The sequence below is a fragment of the Carassius gibelio genome, chromosome A25 (genome assembly GCF_023724105.1).
Source record: "Carassius gibelio isolate Cgi1373 ecotype wild population from Czech Republic chromosome A25, carGib1.2-hapl.c, whole genome shotgun sequence".
Lineage (NCBI taxonomy): Eukaryota > Metazoa > Chordata > Actinopteri > Cypriniformes > Cyprinidae > Carassius > Carassius gibelio.
The window spans coordinates 49,361-71,779 of NC_068395.1; the positions used below are offsets into that span (position 1 = coordinate 49,361).

Genomic DNA, 22,419 nt, shown 5'->3' on the forward strand with positions numbered 1-22,419 from the left:
GAAGACCATTTCAGGTGACTACCTCTTGAAGCTCATTAAGAGAATGCCAAGAGTGTGCAAAGCAGTAATCAAAGCAAATGGTGGCTACTTTGAAAAACCTAGAATATGACATATTTTCAGTTGTTTCTCACTTTTTTATGTCATGTATATAATTCTACATGTGTTAATTCATAGTTTTGATGCCTTCAGTATGAATCTAAAATTTTCATAGTCATGAAAATAAAGAAAACTCTTTGAATGAGAAGGTGTGTCCAGACTTTTGGTCTGTACTGTGTATATGTATATGTATATATATATATATATTTATATATATATATATATATATATATATATATATATATATATATGTGTGTGTGTGTGTGTGTGTGTGTGTGTGTGTGTGTGTGTGTGTGTGTGTGTGTGTGTGTGTGTGTGTGTATAGATGTGGATGGATTTATTTACAGAAACTACCTAGCTCCAATCATCCATTTAATAATCATGGCAGTTTCAGTTAGGATCTCATTTAGAGCACTGAATTTTGTAGGTCTTAACTTAGGAAAAAATATGTAATTAATTCCCATCACTATCAGAAATAATTATAGTGATAACACTGTAAACAGAACTCAAATAATGAATATTCACATCTGACAGCACCTTAAAGAGGAAAAATCATTAGCTGATGCCACAGTGCCTCTCCCTACAGCATTCATCTTAGTTACAGAACTTTTCACATTAAAATGAAATTGATTAGCACAAAAATGTGAATATGGTACCAAACAAAAATGGAAATTTAACAAAATGGGAAGTATGTAAATTGAGAATATTGTTCTTAGTAAACACTACATGTGATTCCACCTTGGACAACATTTCACAAAAAAAAAAAAAAAGGTTTAGGTTTAAATTATAAAATATAATTATATTATATTATTATGAACATGTTCATAGTTAATAAGTGGACTTTTATTACATATATTAAGTGCATGTAAGTATTTTGGGGGCACCAGAAAACTTACAAAGAGAATGCAACTAAATTAAGCTTTGATTATATTTTATCAGTGACACTAAAGAACACTTTACCCCCAAAATTAGAATTTCCTGAAAATGTACCTGCTTGCAGACCATGGAGGATTATTGTGAAATTTTTATCAGCAGTTTGGACTCATTCTGTTGGTACCTATTCACTGCACAGGATCAGTTGTTAAGCAAGTAAAGTTATGCAGGGTTGCCAACTCTCACGCATCTGGCATGACACTCACACTTTCAGCATCAATCTCACACTGAAGTCCAAGCGTGAGTGTCACGCCAGATGCTTGAAAGTTGGCAACCATGTGTAATGCTAAATTTATTCAAATCTGTTCTGCTGATGAAAATAACTCATCTACACCAACTCATGAGGGTGAAGTAAATCCATTCCTGTTATTGAAGAAATTACATGAAATCAATTACCTTCACAATGGATTTACCTTCTTCATGCAATCATAGAACATTTGCCCCAATAAGTTGACAATTTGTACAATTTAAAAGTCATTTTGTGAGAATTTTGAGGTTGGCACAGTTGATTTAAAAATCTAATTTTAACATGCAAATATCCAATATCTAATTATTTGTGTTGCAGACAGCTTGTTCTAACACATCTTAAGAGATGTGATTTGGTCACAGCATTTCAAAGCTAACATGATACACAAAAAGAAAAAGTACACAACAGAATGTTACTTCATATGCACACAGATAGCAGTTTGTCCTAAAAAACACCATTGCCAGATGTTTTAAGGGTTGATTTTAAGGAACTCATACACAATGCGGTTATATAAAACATATAAAACCAGAAGTGCAGAAGTGTGAGTTAGTTGAAGGGAGATAATTGTTCAATTATTCAGGAATTTTTAAGACAGAATCAACTTCAGCAGAGCAGGACACGCAATGGAGAGACCATTAAAGTTTCAGTGCTGCTTTCTCTGGTAAGAAATATGGTCATGAAATATTAATTGAATGACATGTATGGATTTGTTTGTTTTAAATGTTTTGCATATACTGTATGGGAGTTGGAAGCCTGTCGGAACATTCCTGTTGATGTTCTATATGCAGGAGGATCCATACAAAATGATGTACTTAATTAACAATCTACAATTTAAAACATGAAAATAGTGTGCTGTATAATAATATTTAATAATTTTTTTGGTCATATTTACAATTGGTTATGAATCATGCATGCATACTCAGAAGGAAGCTGCTATTATTGTATCCTTAAAATTAATTTGGTTGTAGAACTGTTAAAAGGCCATTTTAATAGCTCACGTGTATTTTTTCTTATCTTGCAAGAACGGGGGAGTGTCAGCTCTGGTAAAGGACATTATCATTGTGATATTCTTAGTTTAAATACAAAATGTACATAATTAATTACAAAAGCATGTGCCTATTATAATAAATCTAAAGTCTATTGTAGTCAGCAGCACTGAAACTTTGATAGTCATGTTGAATTTGCAGCAAAAACAAACAAAAAACAAAAAAACAAAAAACAAAAAGGCAGACCTTCATCATTTCATTTGCCTACAGAAACAAAATTGCTTAATTTGGAAAACAGTAACTTTGAGACCTTCACTACCCAATAGAAGGAAAACAAAATAGTTAAAAGAAAATGCCACTAAATTGCCAGTTAAACTGTTGTTTTACTTATAAAATAATCTGTATGTGACCATCATAATGGCAGTTTAAACATTTAGTACACTGAGACAAATCATTTCAGGAAGTTGAAACTTGGAGGGATTAAAATCAAGACGACTTGCATCATACTAAAGAAAAAAACTTTAGTACTTTTTAAACGTTGCAGAACCAGAAAAAAACTGATAGAGAGAAGCACTGCCATCTTGTGGCCTTTAGTTGGTTTCTACTTCAAATCACTTCTCTTTTTTTTTTAACCAAAGCTGGAATAAGACCAACACTGGTAGTTCATCTGCAGCTTTATTAAGTCAAGAATGTGATGAATCAAGAATGTAGACATCCACTTGTACCCTTTGAATCTAGAATGTAAAAAGCCATAAATGAAGAACGCATATGTCCACTGCATTTTTAAAATACACTGATTTCTCAGTACAGTGCTCTGAATGCGGAGGAGTTATCATAGTATTGGCTCTTGGATATGTGTTAGGATTGTCACTCATGCCCAAGGGCGTAACTTTGGGTCTACCATTGGGGGGGTTACACTCGCGGCATATGAATAATTTTCTTGTGTAAAAGGTAAAATGCTAATTTACACTACAGATTATTTAAAATATGATACTATCTTTCTTGCTGGCAAATGAAATTACTAAAGAAAACGAACAAAAGTATTCATTCTGAATATTTCAAATTATTTTAATCTGAATGATGTTATGATATTAAGGGGGTTATATTAGTTGGATCTGATTTTTGGGGGGGTCATGACCCCCGTAACCCCCCTGCAAATTACGCGCATGCTCATGCCGCATGCACAAAGTGTTCTAAAAAAAAAAAAAAACAACGGCTGTGGAAGAAAGGACATGTACTTCAATAAATACAAAAATAAATTCTAGTTCATATTTACAACATTTACGAAGGGATTCAGATCTGCACATTTATTAAGAAAGAAGACTGCTTTTTAGCTAGAAATAGTCATGTGGTTACAGAATTAATATTTAGTTCCAAAATGTCAGCAATCCTACAGCAGTCATCCTAATGGGTTGTTCACACTAGCGTCCGTGTAGTTTTTTCCCCATGTAAACACTGCGACATATTTGCCTGGTGCGATGCATCTTGCTGTTTATTCAGCATATTGCTTAAGCGAGAACTATTTTCCATTACATTATGCTGCATCTAGCTGATTTACATTTGTTCATTTAGGAGAATATTTCTGAACACATTATTTTTCAACATAAGTTTTGTAATATCTAGAGTTGAGGTGCAGTCACATTTAAGATGCAGTCAAATACCATTGTTGTTGCAAATTTTCACGGGTGAAATCCAGTCATTTCAACAGAAATCCAATCAAGGCAATCCGGAATTCCATGTAGTGGTGAAAGATTTCCCAAATGGGGATTTCTCTAGCTGGATTCACCACACTGATCAACAGAAAGCTACTTGGTTTGAAAGTGACTTTTGTGTGACCTATGCTTCACACAGCGCTACACTATATTAGCTGAAATTTGGCTAATGTGACCACAACTTCTTGGGCAGTTACCTTGATATATTTATACGCTAATGTAATAAAGATTTAAACCAAGTTTACTTGAAAAGTTTGGACAAGATAAACCAGATGTTGAAAAATCATTCTATTGTTGAAAAAAAAGAAAAAAACATTAGACCTGCTAAAAAAAAAAATCATTAATTTTTTTTTTTTTTTTACATTTAATTTAAGCTGGTCTCTCAGTCTGGTCAATATGATATTCAGCTGGTTTAGCTGATCTGCCAGCCTCACCAGATGACCAAAACTAAACTAAAACCAACAAACCAGACCATCTCGAGTGATCACTCGTATGCTGTCAGCAGCAACACTGGAATCAAAATCCTGGATGTGTATCATACAGTCTGACTGCTGACATCACACAATGTGCTGTGACATTGTGACATACCTAAGATCTCATTGGGATCATGTACAAAAATTGTAGAGGACTGGAAAAATCATACAGTATGTGCCTGGCTTAAGGTTAAACTGTCAGATCTTCACAACAGAAGCTTAATGCGCCCCTGTATTCACCCCAATAAAGTAGCCAAATGTGGTAAACCCCTGGAAAGATGTCATCCTCAAAAAAAAAAAAAAAAAAAAAAGCCTCGACTAGGGTAATTTTTCATTCTGGTTAGTTGCATTGAAGAGCTACTACATGAAAGATTGAGAACTGAGGTTATTTCCTCTTGAATGATTGCAAGTGCCAAGAAAGAGTGTTGAGGCCGTAAGACCACTGAAAAATATACTTACAAAATACCACAGGGATAAAGAAAAGGAAATGCATCAGTCTCCTGGTTTACGTTTCAGTCTTTGAAGCAGGAAGTCTTGTCTTTTCTCTGCAAGGAGTTCTTGAATTCTTTTATTATTTGTTTTCTCACGGAACGGCGCTCGCTTTCTGGGGACAAAGTGGTTGAGCATGACTTCGTTTGGACTGGCAATCCTGTAGGACACGTCGATGGAGTTATTCTCCTTCTTGTCTTCTGACCGATGGAGATTGATTATGGCAGGAGGGCTTGTTGCAGTGACATTAAGCTGTAGCCTTGTCAGAAACGTTGTCCCGATGTTTTTATTCTCAAGTGTGCTTGTATATTGTGGAGTGGTTGGCCAAGGCTCTGCAAACTCTGATGATTCGGATTCTGAGAAGTGTTCGGTTGAGATATCGCTCCAGGCTTCGTCCTCGTAGAAGGGTGTGCTGGTTTCCTCTTCGTAGTCAAGTATGCTGGGATGTTTAGTGTGCACAGTGACAGAACCAATGGTAAAAGGGACTGTGGTTCCTGGTTTTAGGGTTATTGGGTTCACGGTGGTTGTGTAGCCCCAAGATGTGGGCTCAGTGGTGATGTTTCTCCATCTGCTGAATGATGGTGTGATGGTGGTTCCAGGCTTCTGTGAGGTCCTGTATAGCAGTGTTGTGAGAACAGGAGCTGTTGCAGTGGGAGTTATGGGAGTGTACATCCTGGGTCTCGTCAGGTTGAATTCAGAGGTGTAGTTGCCCTCTTTGCAGGACTTGCAGCACATCTGCCAGTAGCCCGGATTGGAGCAGTACTTACTGAGAACCTCCATCCGACAGAACACAGACCTGTCTCCTTTACAGCGGGATCCTGAAAGATAAATCAACAGGATGCATAGTGTGGAGTTAATGATGTCAGTACAATAATGGGGAAATCATACGAATGAAATTAGAAAAAAATAAGATAACAAATGTAAAATATTAATAATGTAAAAAAAAAATATGTATAAAGAAAGAATCATGCATGCACCCTGGCAGATAGTTATCGAGTTCAACGAAATAATAGGATAAAAAAAATAAAAAAAATAAATAATAATAATAATATATATATATATATATATATATATGTGTGTGTGTGTGTGTGTGTGTATATATATATATATATATATATATATATGTGTGTGTGTGTGTGTGTATATATATATATATATATATATATATGTGTGTGTGTGTGTGTGTGTGTGTGTGTGTGTGTGTGTATATATATATATATATATATATATATATATATATATATATATATATATATACATATACACACACACCCACACCCACACACACACTGTTGTTTATAACTTATATTTTAAACTACATTAAAAAAGAAGAACATTTTAAATTGCAAAATAAGTTTAACTTTTTTTAATGTATTTTTGTGTGTGAGGTAGTGTGTACATGACATAATAAAATGTAATAATAAAATAACAAGAAAACAATAAAAAAATATTAAAGTGAACAAAGCAGAACACTAGGAAAAGAGGGAAATGTGAAATGCAGTTAGTCTGAGCAAACCAGCAACCTAAAATGATAGAGCACAAATTCAAAGGATTTAAGTATTCAATGTATTACTTGACCCTTTATTCCCATAAACACAGCCGACAAGAAACCACATTAGTTACACAGAGACTTCCTGTCAAATATAGAGCATGTACAAGACAACACATACAACTTTTCTCAGTACAATGTAAACTGATTTGAAATGTCACATCATTCACAGTTTAGTAACACTTTGGTAAAATGTTTCAACACCATCAAATCCATTGAAAAACAGACAATTTTGAGGAGTATAGTTATAAAAATGGAAATGGCACATCCTGTATTACATGTAACCAGTCACGTAAAGTAACTGCACGTAATGTAAGGAAATGCTACGCTCTGGAATGAAAGAGCTGTGCCAAATAAGACGTACAGGGCCCAGCATTCAGCGGAGATCTGACTACAGGCCAAACACTGCCTTCATCACTCCATTTGATATCAGTTTAAACTAGTTTTAATTACTAATAAGTTCAGATGCAAGGTGCTTTGAATATGTAATTCCAGAATGGGCTGGAAGAACATTCTTTACAAATGTTAGGTGCTTTTATTTGTAAAGCTAGTGTTGTGTGGTAAGTAAAAGAGGGTTATCAGTCTGGACCCTGTCACATTGATTTCAGTTACTCAGATGAACAGCCATTCCCATTAAAAAACAGCAGGACCTCACGACCACACACACACACACACACACACAGACACACGCGCGCGTGCACAGACACACACAGTCATATACTTTATAGTCCTTTAAAATATCATTATAACCTTAAATATTGTTTTAAACATGATATATACTTTATATGTATCATTACTTTCCATAGATAAATACAATATATTACTTTTGTTACTGGTGTAAGAGATAACAGTCATTAACGTTACTAAGTATGTTCAACGCCATTTAATATATACACATGATTGCTGTAGAGTTTCTAAAAAAAGGCCTTTTGACATTGTCTGCAGTAGCCTGTAGCTTCATCTTTCCACAGATTTACAATCATACAGCAGTGAGAGACCATGATATAACCGAAGATCTGAGGAGCGGCAACTGTCTACACTTGCTTAGCTGTAAACATCCATATTCGTTGTTCTTCTTTTCTTTAGCTGCCTCTTTTTCGAAATTTGGTGGGCATGCAAACGTAAACCTGCACCACTTCAACCTAAAATAAGGCAAAAAAGTCTGATGTGAGCAGAAGCATGAGGTATTTTGTATCCTTCAAAAGGACGTCAAACATCGACACGCAACTGATTTATAAAATAAATGTTCATAGTGTTAAAGCGTGCACCACCTTACCATTCTAGTCTTTTTATGTCAATGTATAGAAAAAAAGGGTAAAAAATAAAATGCTCTGTAAAAGTTGCTTTTTCATAATTCCTTCGGAGTTCTTAAACCATTTTTCAAGAGAATGTGTTCGAACATAAATGACATTTAACAGTCAAAACATTCAAATTATGGCCCACATTGTCATTTTAGTGATAGATTTTTTATGCTCATCTTTTATATGTATTTAATTGACAAACTGACTGAAATGCAGTTGCCGACAGTAGAGGACCAACTCCCTCATACAGAGGGGTTTGTTGAATGATTCACCCTGGAAGTCGTTACAACAGTCATATTCATATTGCCTGACGTAGCACAACCACCACAGCTTTTCCAAACAAGGCTCCTTCTGCACAGGCACTTACTGCCCTCTTTCAATGCAATTTATGGCCGTGTTTAGCCTTCAGCCCTGTATAAAACCACATACAGAGCGAACAAGGGCGGAGGAAAGAAAAAGCCTGAAGAATTCCCTCGGATGAAGGAAAAGTGAAGACTCTGAGAGGGACAGAGAAGCGGTCAGGACAGAGTGTAACAGAGCCATAGCATAAGAGAGAGAGGCAGGGTCCAGGAATGAGCGGCCATGCAAAACACAGCAGGCTGATGACTGGAGATGGGACGTTTACTTGAGGAGATCTTCGGAGCTGGGAACTCGGGGTTTGCTCTGGAGAGCCACTGGATGAGGAAGTTCCCTCTGTCATCTGGGAGTTAAGAGAGGATTTAAGAACATTATTTATATCATTATGTTATTTGGGTTTTGAAAGGGACTTAAGTGAATTCGGACACTTACTTGGACACGGAGCAAGTGGACATGATCTGATGCTCTCAGGCTTGGTGTCCATGCAGATGCCGATGGCATTATCAGGGGTGCTGCACAGGACTTGCCGCTCCTGAGTCCCATTACCACAGGTCACTGAGCACTGCACACACACGAAGAACATAGAAACATATACATTAGCAGAATGGGACGCAATAACAAGATAACATTGATAAACCTATACTACAAGCAAAATACAGCAACTGATACAGATGCTGATACAAGGTTCTCTCTTTTAGAATATCCTTGATATTCGGTCCAATAAGATGTTTGATGATAATTTTAATGTCATGCCCAATAATTAATAAATAAACAATATTACCATTATAATATTAATACTTTTTTAAATCTAATATATATAAAAAAGCAGTAAACACTAAAATCAATTATTGATTTTGAATTTTGGCATATCTTTATAATACCATAATATACATTATGAAAAATGGATATCTGGTTTGTGATTTAATAGTGTTATCAAATGGGACACATTAATCAAAATGTTTTTAAAGATTAACTTTATGTGTGTGTTAGATAAAGGTAATCTAAATGTCAAAATGGGCATGAAAAATGAAATGTCCAACTCTTAAACTTTAATCTCACTCAAACTCACTTGAGACCAAGGTCCAGTTCTCCAATGTGCAGGGCATAGGTGACGATTACAGGGTCGTCGCCCTTCAGGCCGGTCGTCATTGCAGTGCTTAGCATTGACGGCTTTGTATGAACCGTCCAGTTCAGGTCTCACACAGTGCACGGGTCGGGTCTGAGAACCAGTTTTTCCACATGATTTACTGCACTCCTCCCATTCTCCTGTCACCCAGCTGAAATACATTAGACACATTTAAACACATTTGTTCACTTACCCCTCATACCTTTTCACCATCATCAATCACTCATTTAGACATTAATGGTACAATTGTATGATAGTGGTTTGCAGACTACCACATGGCGAACCACATTTGCTTACATTGGTTCTGAGCACTCCTTCTGGTTGCAAGCTCGACTGATGGCGCGAGGTTTGGGTATGTTAGCACAGAGTGTACGGTGTACCATTTTGCCATCCGACTTCCTTCGGCACCCAAAACGTGTGTACTGTTTTCCTACAAGCCAAACAAACAGACAAAATGCCACAATACAAGCTGTTGTCTCCTACCACTGATCCAAGTTTCACTCAAAACTCATGTCTGTCATGGTTGTGCACATTCAGAGTTGAACTAAGGATTAAATTCTTTTAGCCATTTTTCTCAACAGAATACAGAATGTAGAAAATGAAGTTTAAGGAATAATAATAATAATAATAATAATAATAATAATAATAATAATAATAATAATAATAATAATAATAATAATAATACAATACTTTTTATTATGAATTACACATAAGCATATATTACCTTTTAAAAGTTTGGGATAATTAATATTTATTTTGAATAAATTAATTATTTTATTTAGTGAGGAGGAATAGCCAGTTCTTATATACTGATGTGTACCTCCGCCACATGGCTTGGAGCAATGCGACCACTTTCTGAGAGCCCACTCGAAGTAAACTGTGTCGTCCTGAGGCAGGGAGTTCTCCATTGAAGAGAGCGGATCTTCTGGCAGGATGTATTTGTATGAAAGCGTGACTTTAGAAATGCTCTGAGACTGGACCTGGAGAAGATGTTTTATATTGGCTGAGCATGTTACTCTTTAAAAATACATTCTGTTAATTGTCCTTATTGGTATCTTGTGATTTAACCTTAATTTTTAATAGTTTACCCAAAGATGAAAATGAAGCCATTGTTTAATCAACCTGGCGTTATTTTAATGCTGCATCCCTTCTTCTTCCTCTTCTTCTTTTTTTTGGGCCACAAAAGGATAAAAAAAAAATAATACATGGCATGTGCTTCTCCATAAAATAGTAGTGGATAGCACCCAGCATAAAACGTATCAAGAAAAAAAGGAAATAAAAAAACTTCATTTGACATGTTTCGATACATGTCTCTATAAATGACAATGAGGTACTGCTCAGCTCACCCCTTTTCTGTTTTTTTGAGGATTCGGTGGCATGTTACCATCAAAAACAAAACTATTCTACTGTTTCATCAGTAGCTCTGATGTCTGGAGAAAATGAATACTCTTATTGCAGACAGCTTAGAACTTGCTGTGGGTGGAAATAAGCTAATACGGGACAGTCTGTCAACAGTTATGGGCGGGGCCTGAGCAGTATGATGTCATGATGACTGTTTTGGTTTTTGGGGATTAAAGAAAAAGGAATTAATTCATTTTTATCATGGCAGGGTGCTTGTGTAATTGTCATTGTGCAAACACCATGCAAAAGTGAATTTTGGATCCGATGTACACTTTAAATACTACATTAAATTTAGCTTTTTTTTCACCAAACCCTCAGAACACCCTCAGTTTACCCTCAGAACACTCAAATGTATGATAGGTGTTGCATGGGACCATTTTGTGATACTTTTGCATTTGATTTTAAACCCCGATACTTGTCAATATTTACTGCCAGATTATGGCTGAGTGCGAGTAGGGCGTTTTTAAACATTTCTTCATACATGGTCTGAAAAAGAAGGGCAAACACCATTGGAACAACCCCAGGTTGAGTAAGTAATCACTGAATTTTCAATTCTTGGTGAACCATACCTAACCACTACTAGACATACACGTACTGCCCTTATTTACCCTGAAAGCTGTTTAGGTTTAGTTCTTTATCTTTGGCTGATATAATGCTCATTCTCACCATAATGAGGACTCCATATTTGAGTGGTCCGTTGGTCTGGACCGTCTCCATGTCATCATTGTTAGTGTACTCCCACGCCACACCTTTTTCAATTACTGTACGTGACTCAGGAAAATCACCCTCGTCATTCAGAAAGATATGATCTGTGGCCTGGTTCTTCACCACTAGCAGAGGACAATTTAACATTAGTAAAAATTAAATAAAAAATAAATTTATGCATTTAGCAGACACTTTGATCCAAAGCGACTTACAGTGCATTCTGGGTAATCCTTTTTACCTATCATGTGTTCCCTGAAAATAGAACCCACGACCTTGCGCTTGTTAACGCAATGCTCTACCACTTTAGCTACAGGAACACTCCTAACTCTATGAAGTCCAATTCATGTACCCAGTGAGACAAAAACAAGGATCTTAGATACTTCTAAGTAGCTAAGGTGCTTCATGGTCACTGAGCTGGAGCTCCTAATGTTCTCAGTACCAGGAGAAGTCCTAATCTCTCCATCAATAACAAAGGAGTTTCTAACTACTACAGTATATGGGATTTATACCTATAACATGTGGAGTTCCTTTGAATTCATGGATCTGTATGTGGCGTGCTCCTCTAGGAATCTCCAGGATCTTCAGAAAACCTAAGAAGACAATTCACAAAAAATAAAAATACATTTAGCAGACATTTTATCCAAAGTCACTTACAGTGCATTTTGGATATACATTTTTTTTAACCTAACATGTATTCCCTGGCACTTGAAACCACAACCTTTTACACTGCTAACACAATGCTCTACGACTGAGCCAAAGGAACGTTGAGATTTGAAATTATGTGACTAAAATTTTTAAATGAATCTGGGTTGAAAACCTGTTCATGGAGACCTGTTCATGGAGCTCACCTGGTTTCCTCGTGCTGCGGGTGAAATTTCCTTTGACAATCTTGCACGTGGCATTGTCTCCTCCACACACGCCACACTTATCGTCCTCTAGCTCCGAGGCTATAACATTGTCACAGCCCACTTTCTGTGCAGAGAGCAGGATTTATAAGATCCAAGAATATATAGAGACATAGAAGTGCTGACTTTAGATAAACTGACCCGATTAACAGAAATTATATTCATATATATTCACACATGCACTTCATCTTTTAATTCCACTAGTAAAACATTGATATCTAAGCATGTTCTTCATCAATCTGCCTTGCTCAAAGGACTCAGCAGTCATGCATTCCACCGATAACAGAACTAAACACAGAACAGTGAAGACAGCATCCTATTCTAGCAAATCAACAATTTACCTGGCAGTGAGGAGCGGAAAGGCCTCAGATATCTGATTAGGCCTGATATTATTCATTATATGGTATTTGAAGATGAACTTCAGTGAAGGATGGTTTGTGTGGGTGTGTTTGAATAACCTTTACCTCACATTCCCCACGCACACACACGCTGTAAGGGTCTTTGTAGGAACAACGTGTGCCATCATGCACCATTCTTTTCATGGATATCACGTCTCCTGTCTCTTTAGACTGGCAGTACAGTTGACATCTTTCTTCAGCTGTCCAAAAAAAAACAGACCACAGACAAATTTATGCAATTCATATTTGTAGTTCTAGCACAGACATACATTTGTGCATGCTTTTGAATTCATGGAATTGATGTATTGATTTTATTGTATTTTTTTAAACAATTACGGCAGAAAGTGAGTATATTTCCTAGCCAAAACAGCCTAGAAAATTGAAGCTTTTCATTTTCCGTCGGTCTTAGTACATGATGTAGCTACAGAAGAGTCAAGTTTCAAATAGGAAAAAGAGAGAAGCTCTTATATGCTCTCTATGCAGAAACTCTTCTATGCAGAGGATGCAGTATGCACAGTGCTGCACTCTGCACTCACACACCTGGACCATAACAACACATATGTTAGGATGTTATTTGTTGACTTCAGTTCAGCATTTAACACCATCATTCCCTCCAAGCTGACCACAAAACTTGGAGACCTGGACATTAACACCTCCCTCTGCAACTGGATTATGGACTTTCTGACCAACAGGCCTCAGCATGTTCAGTCAGGCCACACCCACTCCACCACCATCACACTGGCGTACCACAGGGCTGTGTGCTGAGACCATTCCTCTACTCCCTTTAGACCCACGACTGCAAGCCTGTGCATGGATCCAACTCCATCATTAAGTTTGCAGATGACACCACGGTGATTGGCCTCATCACAGACAACGATGAGTATGCCTACAGGGAAGAGGTACAGCACCTGGCCACATGGTGCGCTGACAATAACCTGCTCCTTAACACCAATAAGACTAAGGAGCTCATTGTGGACTTCAGGAAGAAGAAAGGAAGCACGCATGACCCCATGCACATTAACGGGATGGTTGTTGAACGTGTCTCCAGCTTCAAGTTCTTGGGAACCACCATCTTGGAGGAACTGTCCTGGGCCACAAACACCTCCAGCCCGGTCAAGAAGGCTCACCAGCACCTTTTCTTCCTCATGACACTGAAGAGGAATCAGCTGTCTTCATCCATCCTGGTGAACTTCTACCGATGTGCAATTGAGAGCATCCTGACCAGTTGCATCACAGTCTGGTATGGGAACTGCTCAGTGGCTGACCGCAAGGCACTGCAGAGGGTGGTGAAAACTGCCCAACACATTACAGGGACACCACTTCCTGCTCTTGAGGACATCCAGAGGAAAGGCTGTCTACGTCGAGCTCGCAGCATTCTCAAGGACTCCTCTAACCCTGACCACAGACTGTTTAACCTCCTGCCCTCCGGGAGGTGCTTCAGGAGCCTCCGGACAAGGACCACAAGATTCAGGAACAGCCTCCTTGCTGAACTCTGCCCTCTGACACCCCTCAAGACCCCCCACACCACACAAATACTGTCCATTGCAATAGTGTAATTATGTTCATATGTTCATAGTTCTGCCTATAGTGTACGTACACTTTTACATATTCCATCTGCACAGTATGTTCATAGTACACCTATCTGTATATCATGCTAATAGTATTTAAAATCTGTAAATTATGTCCATAATACTTATTTGTATAGTTATTGTACATATTATAGACCTTGTATATTCTGTACTTACTGCTTATTGCACTTCTGGTTAGATGCTAACTGCATTCCATTGCCTTGTACCTACTTGTGCAGTGACAATAAAGTTGAATCTAGTCTAATCTAATCTAATCTAATCTATGCGAAGATAAATTAAAAGTGCTACCACCAGACCTGGAGATCGACTGAATGGATTCGAAAATGGTAAAACTCAACTGTTTTACTCTAGGGGAGTTGGAACATTTAAAAAAAGTGTTCCTTTAAGAGGGGTACATATTTAATCAAGACATTTCTTATCTATCAGTCACTGTGAGTTATGTTGTGACGACATTAGGGATCCTATGCAAAGAGCCACACCATTGAACGTTGTTACCACCTGGCGCTGCAAATGCTGACAAGCTGTTGCTTTTCTTCATCAGAAAAAAAAGGATGGAGGCTTACGACCCTGTATCGATTATCAGGCTCTTAACAACATAACCGTCAAATTCCGATATCCACTTCCCCTCGTCCCAGCTGCCCTGGAACATCTCAGTGGTGCCACTGTCTTCACCAAGTTGGACCTCCGCAGCGCCTATAACCTCATCCAGATACGAGAGGGGGACGTGTGGAAAACTGCCTTCATAACCCATACTGGCCAATATGAGTACTGCATGATGCCATATGGACTTGTTAACGCTCCCTACATCTTCCAGGATTTTATCCATGAGTTGCTCTGGGAGTTCCTCCATAAGTTTGTCCTCGTCTACATTGATGATTTCCTCATTTACTCCAGGTGCCTAGCGGAACATCGTCGCAATGTTGTGGAGGTCCTGCAATGCCTGAGGGCCTTTAAGCTCTACCTCAAGGCCGAGAAATGCTCCTTCCATCAGCCCTCAGTGCAATTCCTTGGTTACAACATCAACAGCAGTGGCATCCAGATGGACGAGGGGAAGGCCAATTTCTACAGACGGTTCATCCAGAACTACAGTGTCATCACCAGCCCTCTCACTAGTCTCCTCCAAAATAAGCCAAAATCACTCTCTTGAACTCCAGCCACCACAGAGGCCTTCAACTCCCTCAAGAAGGCATTTACAACCGCTCCACTCCTGGTCCATCCTGAACCCGACCGACCCTTCGTCGTTGAAGTCGACCCCTCTTCTACTGGAGTGAGAGCGGTCTTATCTCAGCAGCAGGGGAATCCCAGTCGCCTCCACCCATGCACCTTCTTCTCCCGGAAGCTCAACCTGGCGGAGTTCAATTATGACATTGGCAACCATGAGCTGTTGGCCATCAAGTTGGCCCTGGAAGAATGGAGGCATTGGCTGGAGGGAGCCAAACACCCCTTTCTGGTTCTCAGGGACCACAAGAACCTAGAGTATATTCGGGTCGCCAAGAGGTTAAATCCGAGACAAGCCTGCTGGGCACCATTCTACACCCGCTTCCACTTTACCATCTCGTATCGCCCAGGGGCAAAGAACGTGAAGGCTGATGCCCTGTCCCGGTGTCACGCCCCCGGAGAAAATCTAGAGGAACCCAAAACCATTATCCCAAAAAAGGTCATCATCAGCCCCATTACCTGAGTCATTTTCTAAGTAATGTCGTCTTCTCCCCCTGAACAATCTGCCCACGACCATGGAAACAGCCGAGTTATTATTTAACCATGTCTTCAGGTACTTCAGCATCCCAGAAGACATTGTCTAAGACAGAGGTCCTCAGTTCATCTCCCGGTTATGGAAGGCATTCCATTCACTCCGAGGTGTGGCCATCAGTCTGTCCTCCGGATACCATCCACAATCGAACGGGCAGACAGAGAGGAAGGTTCAGGAGATTGGACGCTTCCTCCATACCTTCTGTCTCGGCCACCAGAACTCCTGGAACCAGATCCTAGGGTGGGCCGAGTATGCACAGAACTCCCTGCGACAACCTACTCCATTCCAGTGTGTGCCACTTCCCCTTGTCAGGTGAACCCTCGGATGTCCCCGTCATCGACTACTGGTTCTGGGAGAGCGAGAGGGTCTGGGACACAGCCAACCACCAACTCCAGCGGGCCCTACGTGTGCGCAGAATGACAGCCGACCTTCGCCGATCCAAGGCTCCTACATACCAACCCGGTCAGAAGGTCTGGCTGTCCACCTCTACATCCGCCTGTGCCTGCTCTGCCGCAAGCTAAGTCCCAGATTCATTGGCCCATTCACCATCCTTGAGCAGATCAATCTGGTCACTTACAAACTACAATTACCACCTGAGTACCGGATTCACCCCACTTTCCATGTGTCTCTCCTGAAACCTCACCATCCCTCTGTTTCTCCCTCCACAGAACCTGGTGAAGCCGAAGCCCCCCCCCCCCCACACTCCTCCTAGAAGACGGTGCTGCCTATGAAGTAAGAGACATCCTGGACTCCCGGCGGCGTGGTGGACAACTTGAATACCTAGTGGACTGGGCAGGATATGGTCCAGAGGATGTTCATGGGTCCCACGCAATGACATCCTGGATCCAAACTTACTAAACACCTTCCACTCCAGTCATCCTAACCAGCCTGCTCCCAGAGGAGGAGGACGTCCACCATGTCGTCGAGGTCCTCGGCCCTCAGGAGCGGGACGTGGGGAAGGGGGGTACTGTTACAAACACGCCAGGTTCCACCTCCACTCATTCACAACGCAGGCCCTCAACTGAGTACTGAGCACTTCCACCTGACCCTCATCATCATCCAATCACCTTTGCACTTCAAATACCACACACGCAATCAGTCAGCGTCCGGTCTCGTTTGCAACAAGGTCTTACCTGTATGCTAACTCTAAGGACTAACTCTATCTCTTCTTACCTCTCTCCAGCGATCTCCTGAATTTCCCACCCATCTCCGTGCGTGTGTGAGGTACACCTCCCTCCTTTGACGTCTCTACCCTGGTACTACGGATCACTTCATCACTGCCATACTCCATATCACTCTACCCAGCACTACCTGCTCCTCTGCTTGTGCCTCAATAAACTGTCTTTCTGTTATTCCTCAGCTTCCTGTGGTTTTCCGTAACACATATAACTTAGCCTATATGAAATTACAAATATAACATAGTATACTGTAGATTAAATGACCCCATAGGAGATCTATACAGGTGGAGCTGGGCAAGGTGGAGGGTATTTGAAGTGCATTGCATACGTATTTGAATGTTGAGCAGCAAGCTTATCGGAATGAAAGCAATCATCTGCACTTTCAAGCAACTGTAAACTACATACCCTTACACATGAAATGACAGCTTGATTTTTTATTTTTTTTTGTGAAATACTTATAATCAAGCATTAGTCTCAGCCTCAGATGTCATGCCCACGGACCATTAGCTAAAAACTAGAAACACTTCAGGAGCGTTCATGCGATGATGTCATCATCAGATTGGTTAAATGCCACAGGATTTCTGCGAGACGTGTGTGTAGCGTCCTTTTACGTTTCATCTTTAAACAAAAATTCTGTGGCTTCAAACCAGTCTACCGAAACAAGAAAGGTGCTGTGTTTACAACTGTGATGACAAGCTCTTATCAGGATCAACTAAATGCTGGATTTTCAAAAGTATGTGAAATATTTAAAGTTCTCGGCATATAATGTTTAAAATATGTTTGAGAGTTTTACACACCGGCCTGTTATTGTGGCGACATTTCCATGCCGCAAAACTAACTGTGAGTGGTTGTTTGACATGTCTGTCAAACGGCCTCATGGTTAGTGATGGGTACTGAAACCCGGTATTAAACTGGCCCCGGGGCTAAATTATGAAAGACCGTACTATCAGTAAGATCTGACGGTATCGGTTCTGCTTTCGGTACTGGAGGAAAAAAAATGTACTATGTATTTTTGCTTGTTGTCGTGCACATTTAATCTCGCCAAACATTTCTAATGTGCGATCATATTAAGACGTTTGTCCGTGAGATCTGCGTGAACTCTCATGCACGCTGCAGAGGCTGTCTGTCAGTCACACACACACACACACACCACAACGAGCGCACGCACATGCATTAACTGTACGTAAACTCCTGCTTAATAATAAAGAGTGACGATGGCGAAGAGATTTGCTTAATATTATCGTGCACATTTTATCTTACCAAACATTTCTAATTTGCGATCATATTAAGACGTTTGTCTGTGAGATCTGAAAGAACTCGCATGCGCGCCGCGGAGGCTTTCTGTGTGAGTCACACACACACAACAAGAACGAGCGTGGTACACGCATAAGGAAAACTCCCGCTTAATACAAAGAGTGACGATGGCAGAGAGAGCAAAACATTCCAAAGTGTGGTTATACTTCACTAGAGTTAATGCTGACAACCCTCGTTGTCATAAGTGCAAAACAATATTTGCATGTAAGGGCTGAAACACAACCAATCTGTCAAAGCATCTTTCAAAAGTGCATTATGTGTATCACCTGCCTAGCTAGCTCATCTCTGGTTGTTGCCCGATCTACCACAGGTATGTATGCTAAAATCGTTGAATCAACTTTTTTCACGTCATTTAAAACAAATGTAAAATCTCCCTGGTTTGCTAACCTTACGTAGAAATTCAGTTGATTTCTTTTGGGAAAAATGAGAATGAAATCAACATATTGTCTACTTGCTTTTAAAATTCCAAATAAGGAAAAATCAGTATGTAAATGTAAACATTTATTTGGCTAACTTAAATGCACAGCACCTCAAGTTAGTTTACAAAATAGCCAATTGCCACATTTTGCAACCTTTTTATTATATATATATATATATATATATATATATATATATATATATATATATATATATATATATATATAGAGAGAGAGAGAGAGAGAGAGAGAGAGAGAGAGAGAGAGAGAGAGATTTTTTTTTTTTTTTAAGCTGCAGCTACTATGAACCAACCAACTCCTCCTAACACCTCTGGTCCAAGACAAGCGTATTATTAATTTTACATAAAAAAAATAAAGAAATAGTAATTCTGTTCTCAACTTGTTATTGAGGACCACAATGGAAATAAGTCCTGGACTTTATTGTGTTTTTATCCTCGATTGTATCTGATGCCTTTTTGTTTTTATGTTAACTGTAAGGCTTTCTTGATATAATTAAATAAATCAAATCAAATTCTTAAAAAAAACACACACACACACACACACAACACAAAGTACCGATAAGAATAACGTTAAAGTACCGGACCGTTAAGCAGTATTGGTAAGAGTAGTAAAACCTTTAAAACCTTAACGATACCCATCTTTACTCATGGTCGGGCCTTGGCCAGTGAAAGCTGCCATGAATTACTATGCAAGACAAATCAAGCATTGACAATAATCCGTCATATTGGTGGCAATGAGGGGCCACCCAAATTAAAACTCAGCTTAGAGCCCCATAAAGGCTTGGGCAGCAAAGAAGTATTAAAATGAAAAATACAAAGCCATGTGACTGTTCCAATGTCTTTTTCACCAGCATAAAATGAGACTGAACAAAAATGGTGTGGAAATAAATAACACTAAATAAATCAGGTAATTTCTCACGTTCAGGATGCTCGTAGGGCAGCCAATGGTGTTTGGTGCCCTCATGCTCAAAGTGAGGGTTCCACATCTCGCACTGCTCCTCTCTAAAGTCAGCTAGGGCCTTTGCACACTCTTCCATGTTGCAGAGCTGGAACTCATAGTTGTTTCCATAACAAGTGCGTCCCCCGTTGGCTGGACTACAACAGAATAGATTTGTTCAAGTCAAAGGAGAAATGTGAGAAGATGAAAAAAACGTTTTCACCGATTTGAAGACACTCACCTTGGGTTGTTACACTCACGAGTGCGGAACTGTACTCCACCACCACAGGTACGAGAACAGGAACCAAACTTGGTCCACTGACCCCAGTGGCCGTCCTGCCTGAGAATGTCTGGCGTAAGCTTGATACAGTGACCCTTAAAACATTGCTAGAGAAATAAAGAGAGAGGGAGAAAATAAAAAGCAAGGAAAGTTTATTTATATAGCACATTTCGTACACAATGGCAATTCATAGTGCTTAACATAAAAGAAAGTAAAATAATCATGAAGAAGAAGAATAATAAAAAAACGTAGGAAATTATTTAAAAATTGACTTATTTTAAATTAATTTAAAACAGTTAAAAATAGAAAATTATTTTACATAAAATACAGTGAATACGTAAAATACAGTGCAATCGGTTCGGACATCGCACAGTGCTCGTTTAATAAATGCACAGCTAAACAGATGAGTTTTGAGTCTAGATTTAAATGTGACTAATGTTTTAAAAGAAAAATAGTATCAGTTATAGTTAGTATTCAGTTATAGTATAGTTCTGGGTATATGCTCATGTTCTGAGTATAAGATCTAACCTTTCCTGCTGCACACTTGGTCCCATCGATAGGAGGGCCCTTCTTGGTCTTGCAGAAGAAAGGGTTCTCGGGGTGGCTGCACCACAGCTGCTTGCAAGGATCGTAGGTGCTGTACTAAAAGAAACAGTCATGCTCGCATTCATATACACAGACCATGTGACCAGCCCAGATTACATGGCCGTATACTGGCAGAGAAATGGGAAAATTGGGAGAAGTCTTGTTTTTTTTTTAAAAAAAAGTGTTTTTAAATAGTTTTCAGAGATTTTATTGTTTACAGATTAATTACCTGCTTGCACCTGCTTAAACAACATGATTTCTTATTATAGAACATGCTGAAAGTGGGGTCCAGCAGTCCAGAAATATATATTTTTTTCTATTTTGCATTATTTTAAAATGTATCACATTTTTAAACAAATCTTTATTTTACTTTTCATAACAGGAAACCATTGATAACAATGGGTAAAATCTTATTTCATTTTAGAAATTCGTTTCCAGGTATACGATCCTTAAAAATACTGAAAGTACGAACATGCTGTACATGAGAAATGCATCTACGAGAATAATTGATTACTAAAAAGTGAATCATTAATAGTTTAAAAATAATAATTAATATGTAAATCAGACAAATAATGATTAAAATTTTAAAGAAAAATGATTAAAAAATAATAAAACATAACAAAACAAAATTTAGATATTTAAGAAAATAAATAAAAGGATACAAATATAAATTATGACTTACACAACTTAATTTTATATATATATATATATATATATATATATATATATATATATATATATATATATATATATATATATATATATATATATATATATATATATATATATTATTATTATTATTATTATTATTATTATTATTATATGGTTACCATAACAATTTTAGATAAACAAGAAGAACTGAAATCTGATGATTTTTATCTCCAGAATGATTTAAGAATAATCCAAAGAGCATCTGGGCAGTGTTGTTTCAAAAGACATACTGTATGATTGTCTCTATAAATAGTTACATTAGCAATGTAATAATTTGATTACATCTGATTAGTCACCTAGAAATACAGTGCAAAATCTTTAATATTCGTAATTTTATTAAAGCTACGTTCACACTGTCAGTTTTTGGGATTGACAACCACATTTACTTGCAGGTGTGATTCTCGAAATGTCCCGTTCACACAGCGGCTTGCAGTAGCGTTTTGAATACTGTCTGTATGAATGTGCAATGGGAGTCAAGTCAGTATTCCCTACACTTTTAGAAAAAATAGGTACAGAAGCTGTCACTGGGGCAGTACCTTTGACAAGACAGTGTCCAATCGAGCTGTGAGCATTTGAGTTATGCATAGAACAAAAAACTGAAGGGAGCACCTCCAGTGGATGTAAACCTTCAGATGACACACAGCTCATATCTGCATCTCTGTAAGTTGATGAAAACCTGTAACACATGGTAGACAAGTGCAGAGCCACTCTCGCAGTGTATGATCTTATAGACAGCTAGCTGTCTAGTCTTGTTCCATTAGCCCAGCAAGTTTTCTGAGAGCATGAGTCCTGAAAATGTATGAGTGTGAGTTCGGTTATAGAATGTGGTTGTCGATTCCTGTTAATAATGATACTGTGTGTAAACATAACCATATTAAGGACTCAAACACAGGACTGACACCCATATTCTGCTGCTGTATTTTCTCTGTTTGAAATTTTTAAAAAGTTAAACTTTATTTAC

The 22,419-nt window shown here is 38.6% G+C and overlaps 1 protein-coding gene across 1 annotated transcript in view; it reads right to left on the reverse strand.

The window, feature by feature from the left end:
* Positions 1-3,454: 3,454 nt before the first annotated feature.
* LOC127947077 (A disintegrin and metalloproteinase with thrombospondin motifs 2) overlaps positions 3,455-22,419 on the reverse strand; it is a 153,379-nt gene continuing 134,414 nt past the window's right edge. Inside the window, exons 9-14 of the mRNA XM_052544004.1 lie at positions 10,090-10,249; positions 9,567-9,699; positions 9,213-9,420; positions 8,576-8,705; positions 8,412-8,486; positions 3,455-5,754 (exon numbers count right to left, since the gene is read on the reverse strand). Coding sequence (XP_052399964.1) covers positions 4,940-5,754; positions 8,412-8,486; positions 8,576-8,705; positions 9,213-9,420; positions 9,567-9,699; positions 10,090-10,249 — 1,521 coding nt within the window. The 3' untranslated portion in view covers positions 3,455-4,939. The remainder of the gene's footprint in view (positions 5,755-8,411; positions 8,487-8,575; positions 8,706-9,212; positions 9,421-9,566; positions 9,700-10,089; positions 10,250-22,419) is intronic.